This window comes from Dipteris shenzhenensis, chromosome 21, assembly GCF_047967505.1.
Source record: "Dipteris shenzhenensis isolate YYH24624 ecotype China chromosome 21, Dip_SZ_1.0, whole genome shotgun sequence".
Lineage (NCBI taxonomy): Eukaryota > Viridiplantae > Streptophyta > Polypodiopsida > Gleicheniales > Dipteridaceae > Dipteris > Dipteris shenzhenensis.
In genome coordinates, this window is record NC_141616.1 from 53,606,502 (window position 1) to 53,621,783 (window position 15,282).

Sequence of the window (15,282 nt, forward strand, 5' to 3'; positions counted from 1 at the left end):
TTGATATGATTTAATTTGATGAATTTTATTGTCTGTTGACTATTATTAGCTTTTCCGACTCTCTTTTCATATGTAACACTTGATGTCTTGCTTTTGTTGCTTCTAAATAACACTTTTTTCACATTTTAAAGCTTGCTTTCCTTCCCCCCTCTACAATGATATGCTTGCTTGTGCTTGTTGACTGCACTTCCATATGGTTGCTCCAATTCGCTTTAGTGTCAAACAACCTGCCATGTAAGGTGCAAAAGCAAGGTCCTGTGCTACTCATGGGCAAAACCTTAAGCGTAGTGGTTTTGTTCATTAAAGTACTGCTTAATCATTGTTGAAACTTCAAAAAAAGTCATGCTCTGCCACCTACAGGTTTCATTCCTCGAGCTTTATAGGATATTATTTGCAAATTAAAATTATGTTAGATGCTTACTGGAATGTCAACTTTCAAAAGCAGCTATGTGGGCGCCCTTACATGGGGCATATTATGAAATAAAAAATATTATATGCCTTCTAATTATTAAATCTGTCTTTCACAAATAATGAATGGATTTGGAAACAATTCTTTTACATATTCTACTATCTAGCATTTATCCCATTCTGTTGCACATTGGCATTAATGATGCGCTGCCTTGTGTGTAAATTTTGATCAATTTCATATTGTTCCATTCCAGCCGTTATCCATGAGTAGCTGCCATAGAATCCATAAATCAGATTCCTCGTCCCAGCCAAAGAAGCTTAAGGCAAAAAGGCAATGGTTTTTAACATGCATGAATTGCTTTTGAAGTATGACAAATCCTTGTTGTGTATATTGAGATTAAGATATATTGAAACCTTGACTGATGTTAGAAGACGTCTCGATTGCTATTAATATGCAGTAGATAAAACTGAGGTCTATACTTCAATATGTTTGGAGACTAGGCAGCAGTAGATGTTATTTACACATACCTCCTTTGTCTTATTGCAGCGAGCTTTGACACTAGCAATTAGCTCCTGCGTGGTAAGACGTTGCTGGAACCGAACACGTTTTCCCATACTTAAGACGTGTAAAACCACAATCCCACAGCTTGCTATGTGGAATTTTTTGCTTTGCAAGATCCCATGTAAGAGAAAGGGTAGATTTAGGCAAACCTGTTGTTGCATAATTGTGCTGCGGATTGATTGTGGGATCTCCACGTTCATCATGCCGCTGTTAAACACACCCTTCCATATATGATCTGAAAGGAAGTGAGATGCTCACAGTAATCATTAGCTACAGTACAGAACATGACAATCAACCTTGCAAACGCTATGTAAAATGCTTACTCTGATGAATGTTGCTGATGTCCCTTATTGTATGAGGGATGGGTATCTGCAGACTCTCGTCTGGTCTCCTAATGGGCAAGCCCCTATCATCTGTAAACAAAATTCGTATGAGTCAGTACCCTTAATTAGAAATAAGCATTTCAATCCATTGCAATCCTCCAGATATCTTACAAATATGTAGATGTTCATAGCTTGTTGGAGCTCTCATTCCAACATTAAGATGCTGTGAGAGAAAAACACAAAAGGCAAGTTTAGCAAGCTCAACACAAACAATTTAAACCCACAGTCAACATCACAAAAGACACAGAAAACAGAGATGATATATTTATGCACTAAAATCCAATAACTTACGTGAAAGGGGAGCATTTGTTCGAGAAATTGGGTTTGTCTCTCGAGACTGCTAAGCTTGGCCTGACACAACAGTGTTAATGGTGAGAGGTACATTGCCCCAATCAGTTGATCCAAACCACCTAAACATCATAAGCTAAAATTACAATGCTATCAGACTCTTCCATGACCAATAGCGACCATCTTTATGCCATAAATACAAGCATTCCTTATAAAGCTGTTAGAAAATGTGGTGTTATGCATCTCATGTTAGTATTTATGACAATGCACACTCGATTCACTAAGTGATGAATTGTTCTTGCAAGATCGGCCGATGTGTAAATTGATTGTAACACCAATCTGTTAGAAAGCACGGAGTGCGCAGCACAGAGTTGTAGCGTTCCCAGGAACTCACACAGTCGTGTATTTCAAATCCAATTTCTTTCCTTAGTGTGAACCATGTAGATGCGCAGACAGTAAATATACAATCTACAAGAGAGATGTAGAACCAGCACAATATATTTGTCCAGTATGGACCCAATCATACACAAAAGATTTATCCACTTGCTTTGCCATTCTCTATCAGTGGAGTGCTGACGAGATGTGGACACCTGTATACTCAAAAGACTGTTCTTCTTCCTCCTTGCACTTCCAAAACAGCTGGCATGCGTCGCTCTCCTAGAGCTTATGTGGGCCTCATATGTGTGCCTCACAAACACACCTTCCTTGGACGGCCTCTCATAAGGCATTGCTTTGCTATGGAAGCTTGCTCTGCTTGCTGCTCTGAAGACAGCCAAATGGTGAGGCCCAAGTTCCTCCCTGATTCGTTGTGTACTTTGATGCTCCTCTGCACCGCGATCCAGCTCTTCTACACTGAGCAGATCTTCCCCTTTGTGTGCTCCTGAGATCTGCAAGAACCTCAGAGCTAGTCTTGCTGCAAGATGCCTCTCTTTAGCATCCACCAGTAGGGGACTGCTCCTGAAATGACCTGAAATGCCCAAGACCTGAACTCCAGTGAAAGCCCAAATGCCTCAGCCAAGGGGGCTTTTTATAGGGGGCTGGAAGCCCCAAAGACTGGCAGACCTACCAATCAGCCAACCGACTTGGTCAGCCAGCCCACAGCCAACCAACCACGTGCCCTTACCAGCTGACGACATATCGTGGGCCAACCCTCACCCTTCAATGCAGATGCCCCATTGGCTCCCATGGAGAAGCTCTTTGGAACACTTAGGAGTCGTTGTTCCTTGGACTTTCAACAATAGTGGCTCCTGCTCCTCCAGGTCTGGCCCAGTGCAAAGGAGCCATCATGGTGCATAGGTACAACCTTGGTAGCACCACAGGTACACCATCTTCAGTCACGGTATCATCACTATCCTAAGCAAACCTGATGCAAACATCCTCTAGCTGTCCCCCTCCCAAGAAGTGAACAGCCTAGAGTCCTCAAGCACCGCACTCCTGAGGTCTGTTTCAACCTGTCCTTCTGGCAAGGTCCGCAATCAAATGACCATCTTGAGAAATGAGATCCCAGTGGCTGGGATACAGAGATCTCCGATCCCAAGAATGTCTCCCAATGAGCTCTCAAGCAAGTACTTCAGTACACTCTTTCCACCTGTAAATGTTCTTGTCCCACCACCAAGGCTTCAATAGGCCCATTCTGACCACCTTCCAGCAACCTGTACATGAGATTTGAAGAAGCACCAACACTTAGCCCTCTACCTTCCAGGAAGGTCTCTGATTACTTGAGAAACATTAAGAACAGAATCTTCCCAAAGCATGCTATTAAGGCTGAAATGAACGTATAGTGCATGCACATACCAAAAAATCCTCTCACTTGTCTATTTGCCCTAAAAGTACATTGCACCTCATGGAGGCACACAAAGCTTCAATGTAAACCTGTAGTGCTCCCTTCAGTGTCCCAGCTTCCATCTGATCTTGAACACAAAAATCCTTCCAAATAGACTTCCCTCATGTCAGTGATGCCCAGCCCTACAGAGCAACCTGAGGACGTCTTGCTGTCCTCCACCTCCACATGTTGTTGATTCCTCTCCAGACGACCTTTCAATATCAAACATACATATGGAAACACTATGGTCTGCTACATTAACTCTGTAACACATGCAAATGTCACCAACACAATTTCTTCCTTTACCAATTAGCTTTCGAAGTTGACTCATCTAAATCTTGATCAGACTCCTTCCTCCTCTTCTAATCTACCTTCTTTCTGCAATCATTCACAAAATGTCCTGGCAGGTCGCAGTAGCACTTCTTTTTCTTTTTGCTCCCACTCCCACAGGTGGAAGAGTCCTCTTTTTCACTCCCCATCTTGTTATTGGGCTTGCCATCACCTTGGCTTGCCCTTGCTTTGCCTCTACCTTTGTCTTTGTCAGATTGGGCATGCTGCTGTGAAGCCATCTCTGCAACTTGTCTGAGATCTGCAACTCTCTAAAAAACACTGTGTAAGCAACTGATGCACTCAGCCTTTGCTTTTTCAGAGAGAAAGTACCTCAACAAGAGGTGTCTTGCATTCACAACTTGTGCTAGTAATGAGCTGTCAATTCAAAGCATATAGCCACAAAGTTGCCAAACCATCAACACTTGTATTGCCCCTTTTCTGGCTGCTGCAAAAAGCGCTCAGAATGCATCTGATTCATCTTTCCAATGCACAAAGGCATACATTTTCTCTTTTCTGCAAATCTCTGATTTCCCTGCTTTTCTGCTGCTTTTCTGACAGTAAAAGTCTGACAGATAGGTGAAAATTGATGGCTAGAACTGTCTCTGCAACTGTCTTTTCTTTTTTTTTTGACAGTAACTAGATGAAGTAACCGGCTGGTTACTGTAACCAGACTGGCTGGTTCTGGTCTGGTTAGTCTGCAACTGGACTAACTGGACTCGTCACAGTCTGGTTACAGTGACCAGACTAGACTGGTTGGGTCAACTAAATGGACCTCTAACCAGTCCACTAACCAAGGTTGAGTTAGATTAACCCCTGGTCAGCCATGTCAGCATCCATGTCACCTGTCAGAATGCCAGGTCATCTCACACGTGCATGCCACGCCATCCCTGCATGTGGGTCTGCCACATCAGCTGACACATGTCAGAATGACACGTCAGCACTGTTCTGTGCACTGCCACGTGTCGTATGTGCCACGTCAGCTCTGGCTGCCTTGCCTGCCACATCAGCACCACGTGTCAGATCTGCCACGTCAGGTGGGCTGCCACATCAGCCTAAGGTCAGAGACGTTGGGTGCAGGCGACGGAATTTTGTAGACCATCGCGCGTCGCACGTTACGCCCCTTGTTCACAAAACATTTCGACGCATCTTCCGTGCAGCGCATCGTTTTCTCACTACCTTCGCCATTCACAAGCAAGCGCCAGCGTGAAAGCTTCAACGCACAAGAAGGCGCCTATTAGCGGGGAAATGTCTATGTCTTCCGTGGAACTGCTCTTCCACGCAAATATCCCATGAAGCGTTTCATACTCCCGGAGGAACACCACGCCACCTTGCTGTTTCAAGCCTACGCCTACATGAAAACACCTTGCCACGTGAAGGAATTTCTTTGCCGACGTGACTCTGTTACGTCTTAGCTGGGCTGGCCTCTTCAAAGGCTTCGTGCGCCTCTGTTGGCAAGTCCCGGGTGGCTTTCAAACAAACCCGTTCAACTTAGCAAGGGTGGACATTCCTCAGCGTCCATCTTCTACGCCAATTGCGTGCCTCAATTCTCCTTGGACCGTCATCCCTTGAGAAAGGGTTGAGCCTTAGGCTCTGATACCAATGCAATCGCTAGCTCTCTCATGGAACCTCACGCTCATAATTTACTGCAGAAACACTCATAAGAGCTCTCTCTCTCTCTCTCTCTCTCTCTCTCTCTCTCTCTCTCCACACAGCTAGGGCCCAGGACAACATGTCGAGCTGGACCCCCCCGAAGGTATTTTATTTCTTGAAGAGAGAATCTGTTACAAGAGTTCAGCGTAGAGTTGCCTCATACAAAAATCCAACATGAAATCAATATTACAAGAGCTTCAAGCTCATTTCAAATCAACAACATGCCACTTGTCTAAAATCTAGACTAAGTCCTATTACATGCCACTAAGGGCAACTCTGGAGTCTTCGAAGCACTTGGTCACGCGAACCGCCTCCTAGATGCTTGTTAGGCTCCCATAGCACTTAGGAAAATAACTCTTCCTAGTACCTGCAACAATTAATTAAAGCGCACCACCATGGCACCCATTGATTGTTAGCACTTTGCATGCAAATAACACACTGTGGACTAATTCTAGTCACGGTGGACGTCCCCACTAAACACATGTGCACACATAATAAATATAAAAATCTATATTTATTCTCTGGTAGACCGAAGTCAATGCTCTTGATCATAATTAAGGGGCTTTGACCAAGGGTCGAGGCACCTTAATTAAAGTAAAGTCTCTCCAACCGAAGTTGGCATAACTCTCCAACCGAAGTTGGCACATCTTGGTTAACCGTAGTTAATCCTCTTGGCGCATGCCAAGTCTCGTTAATCGAAGTCAACACTCTCCGACCATAGTCAGCTCTGTGGTTCTCTGGTTAACCGCAATTAACCCTCTTGGTAATAAACCAAGTCTCTCCGACCGAAGTCGGGCTTACTTGACCAGAGTCAAGTATCTTTGACCGTAGTCAATTCTTTGACCATTAAAAGAACTCTTTGACCATATTTAACACATATGAAAACTCTTTAATTATGATCAAATAAATGATCAACTGTACTTTGACTTAGTATATTTACATTGTGGTGACACAGTTCAATTATTCCTTGACAATTTAGATCTTGGATCGTGTCGCGGACCCATGCTTGCTTCCTAGTGTAGGCCAAGACCCAGCAACTCATCCAAGGCCCATGGGCGCCACCTGGTAGTATGAAACACTAGGCCGGTTGGGAGATGTGTCAACAGCTCAGCTCATGGCTCGGACGGGACACCCCAGCTTTTGGAGTCTTTTCCTCACGGACGTCATGGTTGGGTGGTGAGCTAGCATGCACCCATCTATGTTGTTTCTATGGTTGTTTCTTTATGCTTGGGGGTTGTGTCAGTTGGTATCAGAGCCAAATCTTGAAAGGCGAGTTTCTGTAGAAGGAATCCTTGGCCAAAGTTTTCTCCAGGTATATTAGGAAATTCACAATTTGTTGACTCTTCCATATGCACAACTGAATTTTTCTATTATAGTTTGGGGGAAATTTCATCTTTGAGTAGAGGAGGTGGATTTAGTGCAAGATTACCCTGATTGTGAGGAAGGATGAGCTAGAAAGTTGAAATCAGCCAAGGATCATATGAAAGGAGTGCATGAGCTTGAATCACTAGTAAATTTGGGTTTCGGCTTGCCAGAAAGGGGGCGATCTGTTGTAGGAAGCCGATCTTCTAGTTTGAATAGCGAAAACCCTAATTCAAAACCTAATCATCTGTGCCCTTGCAATTCAACCCGAGAATCGCCTGCCTAGCCCCAAGCCTCCCCACGCTTCTTGAGCTAGTCTTGTGCACCTAAAGCACATTTCAGATGATACGGATATGCACATGACATAAGGCCTTATAATCATATTTGTCAAACTTTTTTCTCAAGCATCCTCCTACAAGAGCAAAGGCATGAGCTCCTCAAAAGGCACTGAAGCGTTCTGCTGCCCGGCTATCATCATGATGAACCCTTTGTAGTTCCTCGGAAGCATCCCAAGCAAGATTTTAGCCATCCGAGCTCGTTTTGTTGCTTGACCAATAGTAAAGAGCTTGTCTCTTATCATCTTTATCTTGGTGACGTGTTCCTCAATTGAATCCCCCTCTTCCATTTGCAAGTTGTACAACTCTATCTCAAGGTTCAAAATCCTCGCATCATTGTTCACCTCATACACGTCCCTCAAGATGGTCCACACAACAAATAAAGTGGTCGCCAGCTAAATGTGAGGGAATGCTGAATCAACAATAGTACCATTGATAATGGCCAAGGCTTCCGCATCATGCATTACAGCTTTGGAGGTAGCCAATGGCATCACCTCTATTCCAATTGCGATCTCTCATATCAACCTCACCACGAGATGACTACGAACCTTAATCTTCCATTACCAGATTATCCAAAAGTTAAAATCGGATACTAGACAGCCATGAATGGCATATGAATGAATGGCTTAGGGAAGATCGACTGAGTCAAACACTAATTCTTCTTCCTAAATTGGGCCCACCTTGATCTTAGGAGAGGCTCCTTCTTTCAAGGGTACCGGGTGTTAGTAGACCTGCTAACGCGTATATGTACACTTGTCCAAATCTAAGTCACCCTCCTTCTTGCAAGGGCACCTATCCTTTGGACGTACAAGTTGATGTCCACAAGCTGAACCGAGATCTTCCTTCCCAAGGTTCTCACCTTTGACCTCCCACCACTTATGAATCTCGCAAGCCTATGATATCATGTTAGAAAACATGGAGTGCGCAGCAGACAGTTGTAGCATGCTAAGGAACTCACATAGTGGTGTATTTCAAATCCAAACTTATTTCCTTGTAGATGTAAAGACGGTAAATATACAATAATGGGGATGTTGCAGGCGAAGGGGGGCAGCATGATCGGGATATTTCCTAATTTTGCATTTTGTTCCTAACCCAGACTAGTGGCAGTACATTTTGTGCTTACCCCAGACCAGCAGCACTACCATACTCCATCAGCCTCTCCCTCCCTTTCCTTCATTGGGCGTCTGGTCGGCTCCCATCTTCACATGTGTGCATTTACAGCTTGCAGCAAAGAAAGGGGGAACTTTGTTTTCTTGCTAGTCAGTGTTGCAACAGTTGATGGATCTACCAGTCTTACATCATGGACCCATCCATTTCTTTGGGAGGATAGTCAAGTTTCGAGCAGCAATTAGTGGTCATCATGATCACATTCACTTGGCAGATTCATTCGATCCCTTGGCATCTACCACTATCCAGAATTTGAGCAGGAAAGAATGTCACATGCATCCTTGCACTAGGGTGCGTTGTGACACCTAAGATTTTGTTGTATGCCATTGCCCCTTTGTAAGCCCTAGTCCAAGGACGAGTCAGGCACGAGCTCATGGCCATGATGGAAGTTCAGGTGAGGGCAAAGCTTTCCGAGGTATCCACCCAACAATAAGTTCAGTAGAGAGGAATGTCACGTGTGCCCATGCCAAGCACAGGTAGCAGTGACGCCTAGCTGCAGAGTCAACAATGGGCAATGATTCAGTGCCTCTGAGGGCCCTCCAGCAGCCCAACCAAGGGCCAGCTGGGTTGCCTTCAGCATGTAATGCTGACCTGGTTGGGTCAGTTGAGTCAACCAGTCAAGTCGGTTGACCGGACCAGCAGGTCAGTCAACAAGTCGGCCTGTTTCAGACCTATAAAAGGGGCTGATCTGCCCCTGGCATACAGTTCTGCCAACCTCCAGCCCTTGTTCCAGCACCTTGCCGCGCCAGTTCAGGACCAAGACAAGCAGCGAATTGCCTCCATCCAGATGGCGATTGGTGACAGCATCTACACGGAGCAAGCAGCCAGGTTTGGGACAGCATAGCTCGTTCTCCCACAGTCACCGTTAAGGGGACTTTTTCAGCTCAAATGTGTATGCCGATTTGGCACTCGTGTACAGACAATAGTTAGACACAGTCGCAGTTAAGGGGAGTTTTTCAGCTCAGTTTTGTATGCCAATTTGGCAATCAAATGCAGACAGTAGTTAAGGCATTTTCACGAGCATCAAAACTAAAGCAGTGTACAATAGTTAGAAAGATCTCTGGTGTGTTTTCATGCTTAAGTTCCTCATTTACATTTATCTATTTCCGCATAGCAAGTCCCCGCATCTTACATCTATTTAGGAACAAAACAATTCAAGAAGAAAGGTCATCGGAAGTCAAGTTGAAGCTCAAGTTTATGTAATGAAGGCTGGCAGTGGCATGTTCATATATGTAAACATGAATGCTTCCACTGTGGAAAAACTGGACATTTATCTAACAGTTGCAAGGAAAAGATGGAGGACATAAGGAACGGGAGGACTGAAGTTAATGCAGAAACAAGTCAAAAGTGCTGCTGTAATTTTTCTAGTGCTGCAATTCTTCTAGAATTGCAAAGTAGCCAGTCAATCAATTAGAAAAGAGAGTCAGAAAGATAGATAGAGACTAATGCACTAGATGAACAATGTAGAGATACTCGACTTGTGGGAGAGGAGATGTTAGAAAATGTGAAGTCACGTGTCTGATGTCAGTAGTTAGGACAATTCACACGATTCATAAAGTGATATAATCATTGTCACAAGGTTGGCCAACATGTGTTTCAAGGATGGGCTGTATGTGGAATACAAAGTGTACGTCTCTTTTCCCTTCAGAATTAGTCTCTGATCTCTCTCTGAAAATTGATTTTTATGAATGCCTGAATTCGAACAAAAGCAGTGTACACTGGAATATATTCAAAAACCTGCATATTGGTTGTCATCCTTTGCACATCTCCCTCCAAACTGAGAAGCTGTTTCTCCAGTTTCTCTGCCACATTCACCTGGCAACCCAAAGAATACTAAGGCTAGATCGTTGCATAGAGACTTGCTAACTTCCTTTATGAATGAAGTTTGTGTCTTACAATTTGTTGTCGTAGATGCTCATAACATGTGCTCAAGGAAGCATCCACATCATAAGGAGATTGAGCACTCTTAGACCTTTCCATCAACTGAACTGGATGGTCTGAGGATTTACAGATAGCACTGTCGTGTTTTTCATTGCCCTGCAAAGGTTAACAAGCAGACTGGGAAGCTCACTATCATCTGCTCCTCCAGATTCGGTCATGAAAACTCCTGTGTGATTATTCTTAGATACCTACAGTTCTCCATAGTGGCAAAAGAATTTTGAGAGAAAACCTCAGTCGTGAAAGACAACGATGAACCAGCAACAAACTACCTCTACGTTGTTGGCATTCTTAGAGCGAATCACTTCGATCATTCTATCCGCCTTGGAACTCTGAAAACAGAAGGAAAAAGTTCAGATTTGACTGAAAGCGCAAATGTGGAAACAAGGTGGAAGTGGGTCAGGTACCAGAAACTAGACTCTCCCTTCGTGCAACTGTGTTTTCAGTTGGGCGCTCAATATTTTGTACATTTAACGTTTCCCCCTCCAAGAAGCTTATTTTTTAATATGATAATGTCTACCTCCGTAGGCTCATTGCCTGCAGCAGCTGATTCCATAGGATCAACTTCCTGCTCTTGCATTTGCAACGCCTGTCAAGGGACCAGTCAAACCCCTCAGAAACGAAATTAAGCAAGAATTTCACACGTGCAACAACCGGGGATTTGCTGCAGAAGTTTCATGGCTGCAACAACGAAGTTAAGCAAGTGTTTTATGGCTGCAGCAACAAGATTAAGCACGAGTTTCAGGGCATGGTGATAGGCTGCATAAACTGTGAATTGTGTTTCCTTCATAGAGCGGCCCAAGCATGAAACAAGATGGAGATTCCATGCTCGACTTGTGATATGAATGCTCAAGCTGTTAAGAATTCTACAAAAAGAGATATACAGGGACAGCCTTGATTCGTACAGGTTCATCTGATCTGGAAACCTTCAAGCCACCTTTGCTAGTATTTCTTCCAATTCGATCTTGCACTTGGGAGACTTTCTCCAGCGCTTGTGCTAAAGTCTCGTCCTGTAAACAAAGAACGAATTCAAGTAACCTCATAAACGTGTCACATGTGGAATTTGGTACTTTTTTTAATTAATAAATGCAGCTGCAAGGCTGACAGTGCTTGTTTGAGAGACAATGAGCATTGAATAAAAAGTGCCTTGCCATGTGCACTGAATCGAGATTTGCTGCATCGATATTTTTCACAACGTCGGAGAATGTTGCCTCCCCTCTAAATAGCTGCAGACAAACGGGACAAAAAACGTACGTTTGCAAGAGAAGTTTCAACGAAGAAGGAATGCAAGTCAATTCATGTTAAGAATGAACGCTATACTTGCGCTCGGACGATGTTGTCTGCTGTTCGACTTGGATTGCATTTGAAACGCTAATTCTATCCTCTCGGCAAGTATATGAAAGATTGTAAAATTGAATTTTGACCTTTCTCGCTTGTAGCGCCTGACGAGCCGACTTCACCAACTCGCTGTTCTTCCGTTTACAGACCTGTTAAATGGGTTTCGTCCTTCTCTTTAGATCTTCTCTAAAATGCTCGACGCTATTGGGATCCACATTTTATTTAATGATCTGAAAAGGGAGTAATGTTCGATAGTTGCACCTGTATAACATCGTAGACGAAAAGGAACTTTCTCTCTGCAAAACCTCGTGAGAAAATCTGACGTACTGATATATGAGCAATTTTTCATTGTGCAAAGCTGAATATATGATATGCTCAAGAAACCCGAAGAAACGTTAAGCATGCTTGCTCCCACTCATCGAAATAGCGGGAGAAACATTTTGCATGGCTCTCACTAATGACGGAAACTTGAAAGGAATAAGATTGAAAACCTGAGCCACTGTGAGAGGGCATCGGTAACCGAACTCTTCTCTGAGGAATTTCAACGTGCACTCGACAAACCGCTGGGCAGGGCAAATCACGTGCACAAGGCGTCACAAGGCCGATCACGAAGACGCGCGCTACAGGAATAGAATGGCGATTGCTTACCAGATCACTTTTAGCGAACAGCGCGTAGCCATTCTCGGAGAGGTACCGCGAGACGTGGCGGGAGTAGGCGAGGAGAGCGTAGTGCAAGAGGGGAAGGATAGAGGCGGGGTTGCCGTCCTTCAATCTGCAGGATTGGAGAAGGTGAGAATGAGAACAAAGAGATGGGAGCGATGAAGGTGAAAAGGGGGAGGAGGAAGACCCGGGCAAGTCGAGGGGGTGGGGGTAACCGATGGTGCGAAGCTGGACGCGAAGGCGTTCGAGGTTGCCGTTGAGATCGCCGGTAGCCATAGCTCAAAGCCAAGAATCAGATATGAAGATAAACGAAGCAGAAGAAGAAGAAGAAGAAGAAGAAGAAGAGGGTGGCAAGAACAACTTCGCATCTTAATCTCACATTTAACTTGCATTTTTGCATGTTAATTTTTGCTTTAACTTGAATTTTCATTTTAATCTTCTTCTTCACTCAAGTGCTCTCCTCGAGACATTGCTTCCCGATCGAGTTGGGCATAGTTTTGTTTGTGATTATTCCGGGAATTACTAAATTACTAACCTCTGCTTTTCGATGGGTGCTCGCTTTTCCTGTTTTTCAACTTGTATGTGCTTTTCACGCCCCCTGTAAATTAATCTCAGCACTCTGCTGGGGAGGTAACTTAGCTTTTACGCTTCGTGGGCTCCACTCAGCTTTGAAGGTTCGTGGGCTGGAGGTAAGCTCTTCTGTTTTCATCATCTGTTTGAACAGCAACCCTGTACAACATGATGGCACTAAGAAATTGTAGTTGCCTTGTTTAACCACACCATCCTCCGTATCTTCCTCACAGCGGAGCTTTGGCATAGCTACGCTTCACACAACCTTTAAAATCCACTTAGTTTGTAAACTGCACACCTAATCAAAGGTCTGCTTGATTCGAAGTAGTGCTCATCCACCAAACTGACTAAGGCTGCACTTTATAAGTTTAAAGTCCGCTTCGTTTGTCCACAAGCAAATCCTTGTGCTGAAAGTGCACACGATGCTTTAAACTGATTGACCTATAAGCAAACACTTGTCGATTCATGAATTCAGTCTTCTTCGAGTGCATCCTGGCAATTCCTTTAGTGAACTGCTTAGTTAATGGACATGGCGGCTTCTATTTAGAACCCAAACGGAATTTTAGTCGATCTCCAACTGGCTCTCGGACTGTCGGTGATCACAGACTCATTCCCACACTGATGCTCATGCATCTTTTCCTTCAATCGTCGCTAAGCAGCATTGTGCATATCATAAGTTGACTTTGATCTGATATACTGATCACTAGAGAGTTGCTACCTTTGACAGTTTCCATACTTTGCAATGGCATGAAACGAACAATTGTGGATGATCATTGTGAACATACAGCAACACGCATTTGGTTGACATCAATTACAAGAAACCGATAAGTAGGCATTGTTCCTATATACTCCTACGAATATAAATTGCAACACTCCTACTATAAGTAATGTGAAAAGTTCTGGTATCGAAAAGAAGAGGACCTAAAATAAATCAACAAAGTCAACCTAATCATTGACGATATGACACCATGGAAAACACATTCGCAGTCGAAAATAGCTGCAATAAAGCACAACACAGAGTAAGCTAAGATGGCGATCAATACTCTCTTGGTTTTCTTATGTGCTTCCTCTGCTCTGCTTGCTTGCCACCAAGTAGTGTAGACATGTCTGCCCAATTATATATTTGTAAATTGGGTCATTGCTAGCCAATTTCTTTGCTCAGAAGCTTCTATTAGAAAGACCCTCAGAAGTGGAGGAAGATTGCTTCATGACTTTGCATAATCTACCATTCTCTAAAATCCACGTTACAATACTTGGGATTGAGCAAGCACTGTGCATAGATGCTTTGGGGTTTTTTTTCAATTCTTAATGTGGAATTCTATTCGGTTAGGTTTTAACTAAATCGCCTTTGTAGCCATCCTTGCCTTTACTAAACTACTTACTTAATGATGCTTCATGCCAAGCGCGCCAACAACAATATCGACCTGAATACAACAACTAGTTATGGAGGGCCTATTGGTGACAACCAAACGATGACAGCTGCTTCCACAATTTAATTCAGATGTACATATCTATTTGCAACGAAATAATTTATGTTAGTACGTATGCTCTAGAGAGCTTTGTAGCTTCAACCCATTCTGCAATTCCCTTCATTTTCCTTATGTATGTACATTTTCCTAGTGCACTTTGGAAGTTATGTGCTGCCTTCCCATCCTAGAATTCATTCCCAGATATCAATGATGCTTTGTGTGCTATTTCCATCCTAGAATTTATTCTTCGTATTTGTTTGTATATATGGTTTTTTCACAACTTGCGCTTATAGTTTTGATAATGTGAGTTTAGAGTTACATTTACTACATAGGACAGCCGCGTACTATCTATACATTGTAAATTGAACTTCACCAATTTGACTTAATATTATCCTACTATAATTCGTCGCGAACAGGTACTATACACTTGTCTGCAGCAATATTGTTGAAACTCGCAAACCTCCTTTCCAACTTTTCTTTGTGGACAATTGTGCAGGCTTCCCTGGTAGCCTGAATATGTCGAATTTACCCTTTGGAGCTTAGCTGCAAACACAAGATACACTGATACGTAGAATCAATAAGTAGAATACTTCAAATGCATAACCTGCGGAGCTTATAGTAACAAGAAGGATCCTGCTAGGATCCAGAATTTCGTAATAGAGCCATAGCATGTTACTGAGAAGGGTGCAAACATAAGGGAACCTACAAAATGATTATGTTGACCCTCACTTGGATATTCACCAAAGTGTTGGTCTGGATTACACATAACAAGTAACGTAATCATTATCAAATTTATTGGGTATGCTCCTTGTTCACAATGGAAGGGCATTGAAAAATCCACATTATTTGAAGGGTTCACCAACGCTATAGAGCGGTAATCGTTAAACACAATACACATGCTCAACCGATGCTTTTACATGTTTGCTTTGTGAGCACTTGTAAAGTGCCAAGGCTCCCCTCTAAGCTTCTTTAGACCGTTTTATTGGGCATTTTTGAAATG

At 43.4% G+C, this 15,282-nt stretch overlaps 1 protein-coding gene across 1 annotated transcript; it reads right to left on the minus strand.

The window, feature by feature from the left end:
- Window positions 1-570: 570 nt before the first annotated feature.
- On the minus strand, window positions 571-12,546 carry LOC147889073 (uncharacterized). Its single transcript, XM_087393016.1, has 17 exons — window positions 12,431-12,546; window positions 12,232-12,355; window positions 12,075-12,146; window positions 11,845-11,901; window positions 11,670-11,732; window positions 11,397-11,471; window positions 11,151-11,255; window positions 10,766-10,834; window positions 10,518-10,577; window positions 10,204-10,344; window positions 10,045-10,122; window positions 1,645-1,704; window positions 1,465-1,516; window positions 1,294-1,383; window positions 1,120-1,205; window positions 937-999; window positions 571-679 (listed from the first exon to the last, which is right to left on the minus strand). Exons 1-17 carry the CDS (start codon window positions 12,517-12,519, stop codon window positions 644-646), a joined length of 1,320 nt encoding a protein of 439 aa, XP_087249142.1. The 5' UTR covers window positions 12,520-12,546; the 3' UTR covers window positions 571-643.
- Between the last annotated feature and the right edge of the window lie 2,736 nt (window positions 12,547-15,282).

Coding starts and splice junctions, on each gene's coding strand:
- LOC147889073 (XM_087393016.1), bottom strand. CDS start 12,519: ATGGCTACCGGCGATCTCAACGGCAACCTCGAACGCCTTCGCGTCCAG. Junction 12,356..12,430: donor CACCCCCTCGACTTGCCCGG/GTCTTCCTCCTC, acceptor CCAATCCTGCAG/ATTGAAGGACGGCAACCCCG. Junction 10,578..10,765: donor CAGGCAATGAGCCTACGGAG/GTAGACATTATC, acceptor TTCTGTTTTCAG/AGTTCCAAGGCGGATAGAAT.